Source organism: Neovison vison, chromosome 1 (genome assembly GCF_020171115.1).
Source record: "Neovison vison isolate M4711 chromosome 1, ASM_NN_V1, whole genome shotgun sequence".
Taxonomy (NCBI): Eukaryota; Metazoa; Chordata; class Mammalia; order Carnivora; family Mustelidae; genus Neogale; species Neogale vison.
The window spans coordinates 264906179-264924349 of NC_058091.1; the positions used below are offsets into that span (position 1 = coordinate 264906179).

General features: G+C 36.9%; 1 protein-coding gene across 1 annotated transcript in view; it reads right to left on the reverse strand.

Moving 5' to 3' along the window:
• Window positions 1–9674: 9674 nt before the first annotated feature.
• GABRA1 (gamma-aminobutyric acid type A receptor subunit alpha1) overlaps window positions 9675–18171 on the reverse strand; it is a 58644-nt gene continuing 50147 nt past the window's right edge. The window contains exons 9-10 of the mRNA XM_044230129.1: window positions 17885–18087; window positions 9675–12556 (exon numbers count right to left, since the gene is read on the reverse strand). Coding sequence (XP_044086064.1) covers window positions 12245–12556; window positions 17885–18087 — 515 coding nt within the window. The 3' untranslated portion in view covers window positions 9675–12244. The remainder of the gene's footprint in view (window positions 12557–17884; window positions 18088–18171) is intronic.

Consider the following 18171-nt stretch of genomic DNA (forward strand, 5'->3'; position numbering starts at 1 on the left):
CCTCTGAACTCACAGTGCATTTTGTCCCTTCATTGTTTTTCTTGTGGTTTTAGTGAAATTCTGCTGAGGTTGGGAGCACAGTGTTTGGAGTCGATCAGAGCTTAGGTTGCAGGTAGTTCAATAGTGTGGAAGCTTTGCCTTCGGCATAATGCTGACCCTCCACTGGGGCTCACTTGGCCCGAGGACCCAGGCACAGACAGAGCCTGAGGCTGTGAACACTGGGCTAGTCACATGGACTGTGGGCTGCAAGAGAAGAGGATAAGGAGAATAAGGAAGGGAAAACCTGCCATTCAATGGGAGGAAATAAAACTTAGAAATCTATCTAAACCAAAAGTTGTACCACAGAGGTTGGAGAGGACTTTGGAGTGGTCAAGATACACCCTGTAAGACAAATATTCCCAGGGAGGTTACGTTTTGGTCCAGGGAATTGACGAAACACGTGCAGGGAAAGGTTAAAATCATCCATGCTATCTATCATAGCTATAGAAATCTTTGACCTTGTGGTTATCTCTGCCCTTTCCTGCTTCTGATAAACAGCTTTATTTGCTGTTATAGTTTTGTTTTGCTTCCCCCCCCCCTTAGGTTTGCATTTATTTTTATTCTTGTGAATTAAAAAAGAGGATATTTGACCTCTCCTTAAAAGCAGGTCCTCTTTGCTCCTGAGGATATTTGTATCAAATGAAGAAGAGCCAAACGGAACAGGTGGGGAGGAAATAGTCAGTATTTCTCCTGTGTTCTACGAGGGTGTCCTGATCTCCAGGCCACCTGCACCCTTTAGCAGTCCCGATGAAAGAGCACAGGGCCTGGCAGTCTGTGTAACTTTTGCTCCCTGGTGCTGTCTGGACTGCCGTGGGCTGCTACCAGCTTACAGTCTCCAGACAATCTGTCATTTCTGTTTTGTCCCAATAACCTTTGGCAACAACAAAAGGAAACAGGTACCTGAAAGCCAGGGATGCCGAAAGAGTGAATTTGTCCTTTCTTTACTTTAAAAAATGCAGGTGTCACTGGCACTGTGAGAAGCCATTAGCTGTTGAGAAGGTTCATTTAGAATCAAGATCACCTATGGGCTTGTTATAATTCTAGACCAAAAAACCATGTGGCCACCATCTTTGTTATGCAGTTTACTCTCTCTTTATGAGGTTCTGCAAATAGGAGGAAATACGGGAGGAGATAATAACTATGCATATATATTTGGGCATGTGTGTATCTGTTCCTATCTTTTTCTTTTTCTGTTTATGTATGTATGAGAGAGAGAGAGATGCAAAGAGATACATTACATAACATGCACATACATACGTAGTTATTATTTTTCGACGTATAGGAAAGAGAGAAAGAGTTAAAACCTAGATTTTACAATCTGAGGGGTTTGAAGTGGCGGGGTGGGTGGGAGGTTGGGGTACCAGGTGGTGGGTATTATAGAGGGCACAGCTTGCATGGAGCACTGGGTGTGGTGAAAAAATAATGAATACTGTTTTTCTGAAAATAAATAAATTGGAAAAAAAAACAAAAAAAAACCACCTTGATTTATGAAGAAGTTACTTCATCAGAGAGTCTGACGGCTCAGTGTCCATTGAGATGTGCACAGTGTTATGGACTAAGGGCCTCCAAATGCCAACAAAGCTGAGAATGATAATATCAATGAATGGAGCCAGGCAGGTGTGCTGGGTGGTGAGAGCACAGGAGGGCTGTGGGATTACGAAGAACTGGGAGTTCCATGCCTGGTCTGGAAGGGGCAGCAGACACTCACCTTTAGTTTACTGTGGCCTTGGAGGGTACGGCTTTATTGTTGGCAGATTTTCATATCTCAATAAAACTGGAAAAAATGTATATGTAAAATGTTTTAAATTCTTAAAAATAATTTGATGTCTAATTCTCCCATCTCAACCTCATCCTCAACTACTGCTCATCTACTACTACTCATTATTCAGTTGGTCCTTTCTCATTTACTCCTGGCGGTCTTTCTTTACATGTCCAAGTTTACAACACATTCCAATCCGCACCTACTATTTTTCATATTTCCATCTATTACCTGATCAGTAAAAGTTGAATAAAACTCAAATATCAGTAGATACCCAAGCAGAAGGCATACTGTTTAAATCTGTAACTAATGTATAGACCGAATAATCTCTCGGCTGGGTTTTCCAACTGTTCTTCCCTCTGGAAGAAATATGCTTTCTTTTCTTTCTTTCCTTTTTGTCTTTTTTTCTTTCCCTAAAATCTATGTGGTATGTGATCATGATTTTTTTTTTTTCCTGAAGCAATTCTTATCTATTTTCAAATTAACTCTACATGTTCCCCCGACACTCCCTGGCTCTCTTATGAAAACAGGTGTGAGATATGATATTGGTAGCATTGAAAGGACCTGAATTTTTAATTCAGACAAAGAAGCCTGACCCTTAGCATTTGATTAACTGCAACAGCTCCTCAAAAACTTAAAATTAATTCCAGCCTCTTATTTATAGTCTACAACAGCTGCTAAGATCTAAGATCCCTGCTACCTGGCCACCATCTCCTCTAACTCCTACCCACAATACTTCAGTATGTGTATTTGATTTATTTGTTAGAGTTTTTACCAGCTTATCCCAGCCATACAGCCTTCCGTCTGGTTGGGGTATATTATCAATTTCTGGCTTTTCCTTGACATTTATGTCCCAGAATGTGTTGACTTCCCACAAAGATCAACCATAGGTGTTATCTATACTGGTTTATGTTCTTCATTGTACTTATTATCTTAATGATTTCATTTAAAAAAATTTTTAATGTTATTTATTTGAGAAAGAGAGAGAGCAAAGACAGCGAGAGAGAGCATGAGTGCAGGGGAAGGAACAGAGGGAGAGGGAGATGGAGAAGGAGACTCTGCTGAGTAAGAAGCCTGATGTGGGATTCCTTCCCAGGATGCTGGTATCATAAGCTGAGCCAAAGGCAGACACAACCAGTGCCAGCCAGTTGCCTCAAAGATTTAGTTTTTTGTTTTTTGTTGTTTTTTTTTTTAAAGATTTTATTTATTTATTTGACAGAGATCACAAGTAAGCAGAGAGGCAGGCAGAGAGAAAGAGGAGGAAGCAGGCTCCGCACTGAGCAGAGAGCCCGATTCGAGCCCCGATCCCAGGACCCTGGGATCATGACCCAAGCTGACGGCAGAGGCTTTAACCCACTGAGCCACCCAGGTGCCCCAGATTTAGCTTTTAAAAGCTACTTTATTGAGGTTTGATTTATATACAAAAAGCTATACATATTTAATATATTCAACTTGGTGAGTTTGGGGGTAAGTATATAAATCATCATCACACTCAGCATCATAAGCGATTTCACTATTCTGTGTGTAAATGTCCAGTTAGGGTTTTTATTGTAAGGGAGAGGAAGGTTGGTGTTAGTTACATAAAACTTAACTATTTGCAAGGCTGTTTCAAATGCTTACCCAAATCATTCCCTTTTCTAAAAGAAAAAAAAAAATTCATCATTTTTTTCTTGGCTATCCTGCCCTCTGCTCTGGAAAACTGACTTTTCAATAGGAAAATTGCATAGTGGTTTGTACTGATGATGTACTGATGATGTATAAATATAGTATTTATATCCTTAGTATTATATCCTTATGATTTATAGAATCATAAACCTCTATATGACTTGATAAGGAAGTGTAGTTAAAATAAATAATCCCATAATAGCCTGGCAGGCTTTAGGAAGTAAGATCTTTTAACTAGCAGCGCCCTACCTGCTTTCAATGGGTCAATAAGAGAATTTAGTCATATCCTAATGCCATCCATTTGCAATTGAGATGTCATATTGTTTTTTTTTTTTTTTAAGATTTTATTTATTTATTTGACAGAGAGAGATTACAAGTAGGCAGAGAGGCAGGTAGAGAGAGAAAGGAGGAAGCAGGCTCCCTGCTGAGCAGAGAGCCCGATGCGGGACTCGATCCCAGGATCCTGAGATCATGACCTGAGCCGAAGGCAGCGGCTTAACCCACTGAGCCACCCAGGCGCCCCTGTCATATTGTTTTTAAACCATCAAAATAATTTCCAGATATCAATGATTGCTAAATATAATTTGGACCACTATTTGCATATGATCCTGTTCCTAATCCTGGTTTGGCATTTTATAGCTACAAAACAGTTGGTGTGTTCTGTAATCTTTCTAAGCCTTTGTTTTCTCATCTGTAAAATGAGAATTGTCACCAGTGCATCACAGTGATATAAGAATTAGATGAAAGAGCATATGAAATAATCCAGTGTAATCCCTGACACTAAGAAAGCAATACATCATTGGGAACAATTAATCAGTGATTATCATTCCTGTTACATCATACAATGGCTTGTTTTCCTATGGGAGTTTTGTTTAGGATCCACAGAATACACAAATATGATGGAACATCAAGATTTAACTTTATCCTGGGGCACTGGCCAAAACTGGTTGAAGAGAAAAAGTCCCTTTTCTTTGGGCCACATAGCACTTTACTCTTCCCTTTGAATAATCCCTTACTCAAGAAAACTTCTTTTGAATGAAAAATGTTCCTGAGAGTACTTCTCTACTGGGTACTACCTAAGGCTTGAATTTAAAAAGCAGTTTTATTATATTCTTCCTATGTCTTCTATTTTTATAGTGGCCATGAGAGAAGAAGCAGAACTTACTGTGGACAGCTGACCTCCAAATATGTGGATTCAGTTTCCACATGTCAACTCATCAGTTCCCAATGGTAATCAGTGCAGAAGAACAGAAAATCACCAATATTATTGTAAAACCAAATTTAAATGTTTAACCTTTTAGTACCTGAATAACCTTGTTAAAGAGAAGTGCTCAACAGTATTTTGAAGAGACTCTATTGAACCTCTCACCCTGAGCTAATTGTTATGCCGGAAATTCTAATTCTCTTGCATAACCTTCAATGTGGGGAAGATCTAGGCAGTGTTTCATTATTGAGTGTCCATTTGGCACCCTCTAAAACTAGAGAATTTTTTAAAAAAGATTTTATTTATTTATTTGACAGAGACAGAGATCACAAGTAGGCAGAGAGGCAGAGAGAGGGGGGGGAAAGCAGGCTCCCCGCTGGGCAGAGAGCCCGATGTGATGCGGGGCTCAATCCCAGGACCCTGGTATCATGATCATGATCTGAGCCGAAAGCAGAGGCTTAACCCACTGAGCCACCCAAGCGCCCCTAAAACTAGAGGATTCTCAGCATAGATTGTATTTCCTCTTTGAAGATCATATGCATTTATAATAATTATAATATCCACAGACATTTTCCTGCTCTTACATCAGTTGAAAACTGTAGCTCATGAGCAAATGGACAGAACTGCAAACAGCAGGAGCAAATGTTACTGAGTGTCCTACAAACCGCTGCACTAGAATGTAGAGAGCAGAATAGAGTCTCATTTGTAATGTCTGAAATTGAATTTTCTCTAAAAGGGACAAAGGAATTTAATTTTCAAAAATATTCGAATTTTATTATGTCAGGAAAAAACCCTCTGTTTTAACAGGTTCATTGAATTTTATTTCTCCACTTTATTTGTACTCACTTTTCCATTTGCGGGTACAATTTATTACAGTTATCAGTTTTATACTGAATGAGATGAAATCTCTAAGATTTCTTTCAATAAAGTTTTGAATTCCTTGTCATTTATAGTAAAATGTACATACCTTCCCTATTAAAGTCATGCTTTGTTGTTTAAATCTTCAGTCTTCCCTCCTTCCTCACCCCAGGGTATTGCTACTTTAGCTTCTGAAATAAAACCAATGTACCCATAAACATAGGCTGTGGGTAATGTGGGTATATGCAAATAATAAAATAAGAGTCCACATTTACTTTTGAGCTCCTCTAGTGACTATATCGTCTCTGCTACTTTTTTTTTTTTTAAGGTTTTATTCATTTGGGAGAGAGAGACAAGAGGGAGCACATGAGCAGGGAGGAGGGTCAGAGGGAGAAGAAGCAGATGCCCCACCCAGCATGGGGAGCACGGAGAGCCCAACATGGGGCTTGACCCCAGGACCCCAGGATCATGACCTGAGTTGAAAGTAGAGGTTTAACTGAGTGAGCCACCTAGGCACTCCTTTCTTCAGCTATTCTAAGTCTAGATTTTTTTCCCTTTAGATTTACTTTTTTAATGATTTCTATCTCTTTATTGGTATTCTCTATTTAATATATCATTGTCCTAATACTTCCATTACTTGAACATAGCTTTTTGATTCTTCAGACACACTGATTATACTGCTTTGAAGTCAGCCCACTCTGGATGCCTTATTTTCCTCATCTTGCTGTTAAATTTCTACTTTTGGTTCTTTGGGTCTTCTGTTTGCTTTACCTGGGATTGTTACTTCTAGTTACCTTCAATATTAGTCTTCTGAATTTGCTTGTAAGATTGCTACTGTTTTTAACAGTATCCATAGGTATGGAACTTCTGCCTGCTTTGCCCTAAATTAAGGACCTCTTCAGGTGGGAAGGTGTTTGTTAACACAGCCTGTCCTCCACTGGTAACATTATTGCAAAAATGTAAATAAAGAGATCATGAGTGTAATTCCAGATTCAAACATGGCATATAAATATTCTTCCAAAAGTTTCAGCCCTATTTTGTTTTTGTTTTGAATAAATATTCCTTTATTCTGTGGCTTTGGTTGATTTCTAGAGTTCTGAATTATTGTTTTAGAAAACCTATCAAGCTTCATTTTGTCTTAGGAAAGTAGATTTGTTCAGGTCTTTATTTGCCATTCTAGCAATGTTCACATTAGTTATTATTACTATTCCTGTTTCCTGCATAAATAAGGCTCAGCAGGAACTGATCAGCGGGCCATGTCAATATTTAAAGTGAGATCTCTGATTTCAGTGCCTGTTTTATGCTACGATGGAGATGAATACGAAAGTGTCCATTATGAGCCACCCTATTCATCTCTAGCTTGTTTCAGATGACCTTTCTTTTTTATTTGAAATGACCTGTGTTTGTGTTGTTTGTAATATTTTATAAGATTATTAATTTTTCAAACAAACATAGACCATCAGTCAAGGAAATCCAGTGTAATTTTTTTTTAAAAAGATGAATTCTGAAAGTATCTGCTTTATTGTGAAGGCAATATTACTTACACAGTGTTTTAGGCAAATCAACAGACCTACATAAATTTCTTCTTTTATAACTACACTGCTTGTGGGAAGAATCAAAGAAAATAATATCCGTAATTATACCTTGATGGACTATTAATGAAGAAATCATACTTTCCATAATAAAACGTGTTCCATGTTTCAGTTAGAGAAATACAGGTACAAAGGAAACAAACAAAAAAATAATCCCTTAGTATTTCACAGCCCCATGCAGAAAATGACTTCTTTTTAGGCCACATATGTTTTATTGAAAAATAATGTGACTTTAGAAAATGTAGATAATCAACATTGTTTCAAATACAGTTTTAAAGTTTGCTATTAATAAGGAGGAACACCTTTCCTTTCTCTGTGAAGTAATTCTTGCACCAAACATAGTATATCTGCTCAATCAATGATTTTCAAATTAATGTATGAATCTGTCTTGATTTTCTGAGAAACAGAGATCATTAGTCAGCTGAATTAGTCTGACTCAACTGGATCATATATTTGACAAATACAGTAAGCTTCAAAATTGGAGTTAAAAAGAATTTTTGTTTTGTTTTTTGTATCATTGGGATATCTGTAGGAATATACAGCCCCCTTCTCCTCATGGTACAACGTAGGTGGGCTGAGGCTAACTAAGGAGACTGGGCATGTGGCCTGTTTCTCACAGGCCTGAGTGCTTGCTCTAGTGTAGTATATGGTCTACTTCACACCCATGCATTAGTTCCCTGGCAATAGCCTTTGTGACTCACTGAGTGAAGTGTTACCATGTTATTCTCATCATGCAATGAAAGGCCTGTCCCTCCTCATCATCAACCATCCCCAACAACAAACTGCCTGATAAATATTGAGCCAGCTTTTAAAAACTCACAAAACTGCCCAAGTATTAAATACCCTAGACCGTGTACATTTATTGGTAGTTGTACATTTTCTTTAAAGTGTTGTAACGTTAGCTTCACTTGGATTTTCTATGAATTACGAACTTTCCAAGATCATCCCATCATCTTCACTTCTGTCATCTCAGGACCTACCACAGTAGCTGAAGGATTCAAAGAGGTCTCCTGTGTTAGATGGTGGTTAAATGGCTCACAAAGCATAGGGCCTCATAACCCCAGGCCATGGACAAATGTTCCGGGACAACTTTGATTCTTCTTACAGTTTAAATTTTAGCTTGGGCATGATTAGTTCCTACAGATACAACTATGTAACTTATGAAGAGTGCTGTTATCCCTATTTGTCTCTTAGCATCCTCTACTCTTCTCATAGTATTTATATTATCTTTCCTTGATACTCTTTCTTCCTTATCTATCAGCAATTTCCTTAAGGAAAAAAAAAGTCATGAAATATTTATGGCTTCATGCCTATCATAGAGCACAGTACTTAATACAGGATAGAGACTCAGCAAATGTTAGCAGAATTTAACTTAATTAAATTAACATTTGGAGTTTATTTGGCCAAATGGGGCTATAACGTAACCAAGTCAGATGCTTGTTCTTGTTGGTTACCAGAGTTGGAGAGATTTTAGAAAACTCCAACAGAAGGTCTTAACAAACAGGTATAATGAAATTCAAACAGATGGTCAGCAATTATGCCAAGTCCATTCTGATTTTGATTTCTTAGCTAATTATTATGGTGAGTCCTGACATGGATATATTTTGATAGCCAAAATTACCATCGTTCACTACATTCATTTTTGTGAGAGCCAAGAAATCAGTGTATATGGATTCAGTTGGTTTACATGAGCAGTTTTATTTGGATTGAATAAGCAATTTGGTTGGAGGATTTAAAAATTATTAATTTTGCTAAATCCTCAATCATTTTTTTTTTAGCGGTTATTTGTAGAGATAGAATTTATTTTGTTTTTGCCTGGCCACCATCTGACACATAAAGATTTTGCCTTGCATAGTCTTGTCTGTAGAAACCTGGTACAGTTTTATGCCTGTCATTGAAATCATTTTTCTATTGTCTTTCAAGTGATTGTAAGTATTTTGTACTTTAATCTGATTTCATGATCACAGAAATACTGAGGAATGGAATAGCCGCAAGGGAGCTTTTCAAATGACAATGCTCAGATGCCCCCCTCAAAACAATTAAACCGCAGTCTCTGCGAAGTAGATCAGAAAATAGATTTGCAGTATTGACAATAGATATTCTACGATCATTTCAGCATTTTGATTCTGTTCTATTTATGTTTTATAAATTTTGAGCTGAAGTGCTACTGGTTGCACAATAATTCCTCTTTTTTTTTTTTTAAGATTTTATTTATTTGAGAGAGAGAGAGAGCATGACAGGGGAGAAGGTCAGAGGGAGAAGCAGACTTCCTGCTGAGCGGGGAGCCCGATGTGGGACTCAATACCAGGACCCCAGGATCAAGACCTGAGACGAAGGCAGTGGCTTAACCAACTGAGCCACACGGGCGTCCTAATTTCTCTTTACAAAGTGATTCATTCATAGTTTAGGGTCAGACTATTGAAACAGCTTCAAAACTCTTCTCTGTACCCTAGATTCTTGTTAGCACTTGGCACTTTAAGGTGCTCCCATGTGAAAATGTTTAAAGCAGGTCATTGGTAGGTCCTAGGATAATATGAAAGGAGAGTCAAGCATTGCATTTGGTTATTGAATAATGTTAGCTTTATTATTAGAATAGAATACAGTATGACATAAAATTAAGAGCTTTTGCTAAACTCTGTAAAGCAATACATGCATCTGCCATAAACAACCTCGATTCATGTTAGGTTTTATTGCCACTTCACTGCACTAAGGTGCAATAAACATTCAGTGTCATCTTTTAAAAAATGTTCCTGGGAGTAAACAGGAACTGTCCTCTATAAGAGTGTATCTTTATTTTCAAGGAAGACTTAACTAGTATTACATGGTTTAGCAAAGCACTGTAGAAAAGCTACATAGAATAATTTGTCTTTGATAAATTGTGCAATCAATTTATACAATAGAATACTATCCACACATACTAACAAACTAAGAAATGATAGAAATGCAATCATTGCATAGCAGAAAGCAGACTAATAAGAAATATTCACATCTAATGAGCAAAATACAGACAAAATGTTAGCCATGAGGAGTCTGGAAGGTAAAATGCTCTTAATAAACACATTGAGTTAACGCCGAAAAATAACAGATATAAACAGCAACACAGAGGTTAGAGCCATATTTCATTTTATTTTCTATACATGATATCTACACATGATACCAGAGGATGAAACGTCCTTGGTTCAGTCTTTATTGGCCTAGCTCATTGAATAGGACCAAATCAAACAATAAAGCACATTTAAAAAAGAAAACCAGAGTTTGTTTAGGAAAACACAAACTGTTTTTTCCTATATCATTGGATAGCAGCTTTTTGAAAGAAACATTGCTCAAAACTTGGGTACAGATCCCAACAGACTTATTTGGCAATTATGCTGATAGGTTTATGTTGTAGTATTCTAAATGTGGTTAGACTATGACCTGCGGATTCTGGATGCTAATTTTAAACATCTCTGAAATTCTATCAGACAAAAGGAGACTTCAAAAATACCTTCTGCATAAATATTCATCTCTAAAACATCTGGGAAGTAATGAAACAGACCAGAATTTTTATAGGGAGTATTAATGGACCTCTTGTAGTTAAAGCCCTTACATAGTAAACCTACAAATATATTGCTACAGTATAAATGAAATGTAATAATGTTACTCAATAAAAGCTATTTCCTGTACATTCTTTCATGTGTTTTTATATTTAATGCTACATATGGTACAACACTTATTGAGATAGTTGGTATCAGCAATTATAGCAATATTATACAGCTGATTTTCTAGCTCCAACTAATGCTTTTCCATTTTCTATTTTATAAGAGCCTCAAATAGGGAAATGTGGCATGACTTGAGCAGAGAGCAACTGATTTACTACTGCACACTGGATGATAGTTTACAATTATAGGCTTTCTCTATATAAGTGGGCTTTATAACCATCTATTTTAAATTCCATCTGATTCCCACAGGCTGTTCTGTTTTTAATGCAGGCTCTAAGGTATTTCCGTAGCACTTCACAACATTCTAACAGCTAAGAGCGGTGAGTCCTACACAATATTGTAAGAACACAACTTTAAAAAAGTAAAAAATGTACAATCTCATGCTGTATATTTACATACATAATTTATATAATAATCTATATTTACTAATCATAAATTTCAATCTAAAGCTTTTAATGTATTGTTATATAAAATAATACATTCAACAATTCTAGAGCTTGCAAAATATGTTTGCCCCTCTGAAAACATCTTTTCGTAATGAGAATCAAGTGATCATTGGACCCATGTGCTATCTGCAATAGACAGGGTGGCAAAGGGAGTATTTTTAACTTGTTTTATTTATTTATTTATTTTAGTTTTTGGTTTTAATGAGTGTATGTCTCTGTTAAAATGATTCCTCATTGAATCCAGTGATAAAAGCTCAGATGATGGTGAAGTAACTTATTTATTAAACCATTTCTCTCTTTTGGATTAAATGTGGTTAATGGTAAGGAACTGCATGTTTGCCTATGCAATTTTCATGAATTTTAAAATGACTTTAACAACAGAATAATGCATTAGCCATTTTTAAACAGAGGAAAAAACAGGGATCTTTAGCTTTGGAAACAAAGTGTTAAAGCTATACATCATTTTAAAAAACAAAACAAAATGTAAACCATACAGCAGTTTGTGCAATAAAGACATAGATTTTTAAAATTTCATTAAACATTTATAATTTATTCCTTGAAACACCTCCACATAAAAATATTTTTGACATATACAGTATCTCTCTTTTTTTTTTTTTTAGAATACTTGGAAATATATATCTACAAATGACCTGGAGTTAATAGAGTTAAAGTTTTATTTTCCTTCTACTTTTCCTCTTAGCTTGGACCTAGTTCCCCACCTTTCCTCTCTCTTCCATTCTGTCTCCTTCTGTCATGACTTTTCTCTCTTGCTTCCTCTCTCAGAATCCTGTCTCTCAGCTGTATGCTCTGCTTTGCTCAGGACTGCTGGACAGGGGTCTGTTGTTCTTGTATGAATTATGGAAATAAGGAAACCTTCAAATTCTTTAAGACAGAGGCAATAAAGCAGGTGGGAATCACTGCGTTGAGAACAGAAAGCAATTCCCAGTGCAGAGGACTGAACAACAGAATGTGAATGAAAGGACCTATTGATGTGGGGTGGGGGCTTTTAGCTGAGGCTCTCTGTTTAAATATGTAGCCCAATAGACCAAGTTAAAGATTCCAAATAGCAGCGGGAAAGCTATTCTTGACAGTCGGTCAATTTTGCTGACGCTGTTAAACGTTTTCTTGGGTTCTGGTGGTTTTGTTTCCGGCTTGACTTCTTTTGGTTCTATGGTTGCACTTTTAGCAATGGTGGCTAAGCCAGGGTCACCCCTGGCCAAATTAGGGGTATAGCTGGTTGCTGTTGGAGCATATGTGTTGTTTTTCTTAATGAGAGGATCCTTCACTTTCTTTGGCTGTAGATGGAAAGAGTAAAAGCATTTTGTTCAGTCAGCTGTGGGAAGGAAGTTTATAAGTTGCTGAGCAAAGTGACCTTTACTTTGGAACCCAAACCTATTATTTGTTTAAAATGTGAGAAATGTGATATATGACTGTATTATGGAGATAATTTAAAATAGCAGACACAAATGCCCAGTTATAAAATTGACAAGTTTGGGCATCTACCATACAGCACAGTGTTTACAGCTAATAATACATATTCTAGACCTGAATGTTGATAAGAATAGGTCTTAAATGTTCTCACCACAAAAAAGAAATGGTAACTATGTGACAGGATGGAGATGGTAACTGATGCTATGGTAGTGATGGCTTCACAATACATAAGTGTATCATATGAACCACACTGTACACCTCAAACTTACACAATGTCATGTGTCACGTATCTCAATAAAGCTGGAATAAAGTACCCAGTACTTTCTTGGCTTTCCCATCAGGAGGTAGAGTGAGATGATGCCAGTTTAGAAGCCTGTTCTCAAGAAGCTTTGTAGCCTCAGCCTTTACCCTCTGGAGACATACTACTGCCTCATGAAGAAGTCTGGACTGGAAAACTGGGTGACCAGAAATCACGTGCAGGGAGAGGCCCAGCCAGTACCAGGCCCCAGACCAATGAGTGGCTACTGCAGATGATCTCCCCCTGGTGGACCCTCTTGTGTACTGCAACCACGTTGCTGAGCCCATAGTCTACTAATGGAACTACCACCAAGTTGTTCCCAGCCCCAAAAGTGTGGTGGTTTAAGGCACTAAGTTTTGGAGTGGTTTGTTTTACAATAGTAAGATGCTGAACTATTATTTGCTCCTTCTCGCCATGTTGCCAGTGGGCAAATGATCAAGCAGAGTTATTCAGGGTATCCCGAAGTCAGTTCTTGTTCCATGTCAGCTGCTTGTCCATGTTACCTGTACAGTGAGTCACAACTGCAGCATTTCTTGGGGTTTCTGTCATAAAGAATTTCTAAAAACTGAAGCAGATCATTGTTTACAGCTATGTGGTCTGATACAGTTGCCACTAGTCACTTGTGACTATTGAGAACTTGAAATGTGACTAGTGTGTAAGTATAAAATATGTATAGGATTCTGAAGGCCTATTATAAATATAATATTTTTGGTATATTGGCTAAAGCATATTAATAAGTCACTAATTCTATACCTGAAATTAGTATCATACTGTACATTAACTAGAAGTCAAATAAAAACTTGAGAAAGAAAAAGAAAAGAAGAAAATTTAATTGCACTGGTTTGTACTTTTTAATTAAAGTAATTAGAAAATTTTAAATTATATATATGGTTCACATTTGTGACTCACATATTTCTGCTGGACAGCACTGGCATAACAGAGTAGTTCTCTTTCTTTTGTGCACACTAAACCACTAGTTAAAAATTTTTAAAGGGCAAATCTCTTGTGCACAATCTCATATTTTCAGTCAGAATTCCTCAAGAGCAGAGTCTGGTTACAGAAACCACAAAATGTATACAGATAATACTGATGAGCCTCTAAACTTGACCAACCAGACTCAATGCTCTCTGGAAAATTTGTACTTTTATTATTGAATCAGAATAAAATATCACTACCAGAAGACCTGCTGCTTTTCACAAGGTACACTAGTCAGAAATTTTAACAGTTTAATTTTTTTTTTAATTATCCAGCCCTGTGACCTGCTATTCCTGCCCCCCCCAAATCCTTAAGAATTATATTAGGACATGACAAAAAGCCCAGAATTTTTTCTTTCTAGTATAACGCCATTAAAAGTAAGGCTACTTAGGGGCACTGGGTGGCTCAGTTAGTTGAGTCCAACTCTTGGTTTTGGCTCAGGTCATAGTCTAAGAGTCTTGAGATCAAGCCCCGCATCAGGCTCCCTGCTCAGTGTGGAGTCTGCTTGAGATTCTCTTTCTCCCTTTCTCTGCCCCTCCCCCCACTCATGCGCTCTCTCTCTCTCTCTCTTTCTCAAGTAAATAAATAAATCTTTAAAAAAAAAGTAAGGCCACTTACTTCAGATGTACTCCTATTTTATAGTGAAGACAGATTTGGTTAAGCTTTATAAAGAGTGACAGAAATTTCCATAATTATTTGTACAAAAATAATGCAAGTAAAAGTGATTCTTTCTTTCAATGTCAAAGTGACTACAGGTCAAAAATAGATATGATTTAGTATGTCACACAGGGAAAGACTAATACCATGTGATTTCACTTATATGTGGAATCTAATAAACAAAACAAATGAATAAATAAACACAAAGCAGAAAGAGACCCATAAATACAGAGAACAAATTACTGGTTCCGAGAGGGGAGGGCACAGGGGTGGATAGGCAAAATGGGTGAAGGGAAGTGAGAAATACAGGCTTCTAGTTACAGAATGAATACATCATAGTTACATTAAAAGGCACAGCATTGGGAATATAGTCAATGGTATTGTAACAGCATTGTATGGTGACCACTGGTAGCTACACTTGTGGTGAGCACAGCATTAATGTATGCAGTTGGGGAATCACTAGGTTGTACACCTGAAATTAATGTAACACTTTGTATCATCTTTACTGGAATGAAAGAATAGATATGGATTATTTCAACACAGTCCACAGGACTAAACATAGTCCATTTCTTAAAAATAAAAGTTCTAACATTGCAGACTACCTTAAAAACCATGCATGTCCTTTAGATAAAATGTTTATGTACTCTATTGTGGAAGAGAGGCAATGGGTTCCAATATAATCAAAACTTGTTGAGTGACAGACATTCTGTTAGATAAACTGAAACAAAAAATCTGTAGCAGGAATGATTCTTGGAGAAGAGTTTATATTATTGATATATTTCATTTTTCCTAGTCTCAAATTATTATAATACTCCAATACTAACGCTTCTCAAGTTAAGAACTTTTTTTTTGCAACATCATGTTGAATACAATATTGAGAAATATGGGGTTGGCTTATCAGGAAAGAATACTTAATTATCTTTCTAAATTTTTGAGAATGTTGAGTTCCCCCATATTCTTTAAGAAATTGGTATTTTAGCAATTTACCATATGAACATGGATCTTAAGCAGGCTCCTGAATCCTCTGTTGATAATGCGATGACTTACAGAAATTTGTTTTTTAATTTCAAGTTATACCATGTTAAAGACTGAAAATTTAACTCTCCTGAAAACACTCACCTGGTCATAGAAAACATATTTTATTCATTTTCTCTGAATGTCAAAATGAGACCTGGATCACACTGTGCTCACACTCCCTGATATAAGCAAATGAAACTGGCAAAGCCCAGGGGAAGATTATTTTAGAGGCATAGATAATTTACAGAAAGTGTTATCTTTCTCATTGGGATGAGCTTAGATGAATTACTGATAAATATATATGCATATATATAGATAGGATAATGACACTACCTACATCTATATTTATATGCTGAATAACATGGGCTGTAGATTGATGGAGATCAGAGTATTTTCGATGAGACATAGCACTTGAAAAAAAAAAATACAGGGTCAGACAGAGATAAATATAAAGTGGACCATAAGCTCAACCAATGCCTCAATCCAAATTGTATGTTTTTCAGATGAAATTCATGATACTGATACTGACACTGATGAGACAGAATCAGAAAGACACCGGCCTCTTGCAGCAAAGAAAGTATTCAGCTAGAAAAGCAATTTTTCCCACAGTTGGCATATCACTTTTTCAGCTATCACCCAAGTTTGTGTACCATTAATTCTGAAGCACTTTAGCAGACTATTTCCCCGATTCTGAGATGTGCATTTAAAAAGGTTCACATTTGTGACTCTGGGCTATGTCTTACACTTGGTAGTATCTTATGATTAACTATTTTCCATGTTTGGCTCACTCTCCTTTGGGCTGCCCTTCTGTTCTAGAACAAATGGAGACCATCAATGGCTAAAGTACGTATCTGACCGTCACTCTGTCCTCACTCTTTCTCTCCTCTCTCCAACTGGTAAATGCGAATCCCTTCGTCTTGTCCTTTCTCTCTACTGAACCTGAGCCAAGGTCCTTGGTTTGCAAATTAAGAGAAAAAAAATTTTTTTTTTCATACTTATCAAGCATGTTTTAAGACAAATGAATTTCGAGGGCCTGTTCAGGTTCTGTTGGCTGCCATAATGCAATCTACACAGACTTTCTTTTTGCTTTTACTTGTGTAGGAGACCACTGGGGGGTTCAGCTGATTCATCTGTGCCTGAGGGGTAAATCTAAAGGAGCTTTTACTTGGCAGCATCTTTTCTTTTCTACTTATGCATATATTAATGGCCCATCCTATAATAGCTAACACTTTAAATTAGTTTAAAATATGGTAGATGTTTCCACAAAGGATTCTCTTTTCTAGTACATCTGTGGAGCCCTGAGAAAAATACCACAGTTAATCTCTTTACTATAAACCCTTTTAGATTCTTGAATATCCTGAGACTCTGTGATATAGAACGCAGCATTATATGGGAGTATTCAACCAGACTTTATTCTTAGGGACTAACTCATGATACTAGTACTCTGAGGAACAGAATTTTGGGAAAAAGCTACTATAGAGTGATTCCTCCTAGATTATTTCTAGACATCTTACAATCTCTGTGTCTCTGACTTTGACCTTCTTTCTACCATCCCAAGACTCACTTGCATTTTGACATATTTTTCCTTCAAGCAATAGAGGTAGAAATATCCTCACCACATGTGCTTTAAAATACACTCCAAATTAGGTTCTAATTTAGAGAAACAGTAATGAGCTTGACTTGATAATTTTCTATAATGAAGAATTTTTCTGTGATTTGTGTATGATCCTTAAAGCAAACCTTTAATTTGGAAAGGAAATATATTTCCTGTCCTTTACTTCACTGAAATTGGAGATAATACATTTTGTAAACTAAGTTCAACAGAGGCATTAGAATTAATAATTTTTATGACCAAAGTGATTAAGCTCTGAAAACAACAAAAAGACTATTATTTTCAAGTTCAAATTACAATGGTATAAATTTATTTGCACCTAATGTCAAGTTGGTTAAAACTGTTCTTAAATCAACAGAGACCCAAGGAAAACATATTTGAGAATAAATGTTTACGTTCGTCTCTCTTTTATCTCCTTCACTCTACTCTGCACATCGGCCCACTTAAAACAACCTCTCTCTTTAGCAGTACCAAAATTGCCACAGCAGACAGTCACTTATGATTTAGGAAACAGAGAATTCTCATTACTCTGTGTCTGCACTCTTCATCCATTTCCCAAAGTCCAAACATGCCATCTCACAGGTTGAATAAAACATACCAGTGACAGATCATAGGGGATATTAAAGTATTTACCTTTTCTGGTACCACACTTTTGCCATCCCATGCATAACCTCTCTTGGTGAAATAATTGACCGTGGCAAACTCGATCAGAGCTGAGAACACAAAGGCATAGCACACTGCAATGAACCAGTCCATAGCAGTGGCGTAAGCCACCTTAGGGAGGGAATTTCTGGCACTGATACTCAAAGTTGTCATGGTGAGTACAGTTGTTACTCCTGTAAAGAAAGAAATTAAGTGAATCTGTGGGTTCACATCACAAAATTTGATCACTGAAGGTCAGTCTACTTGTGCAAAGGGAA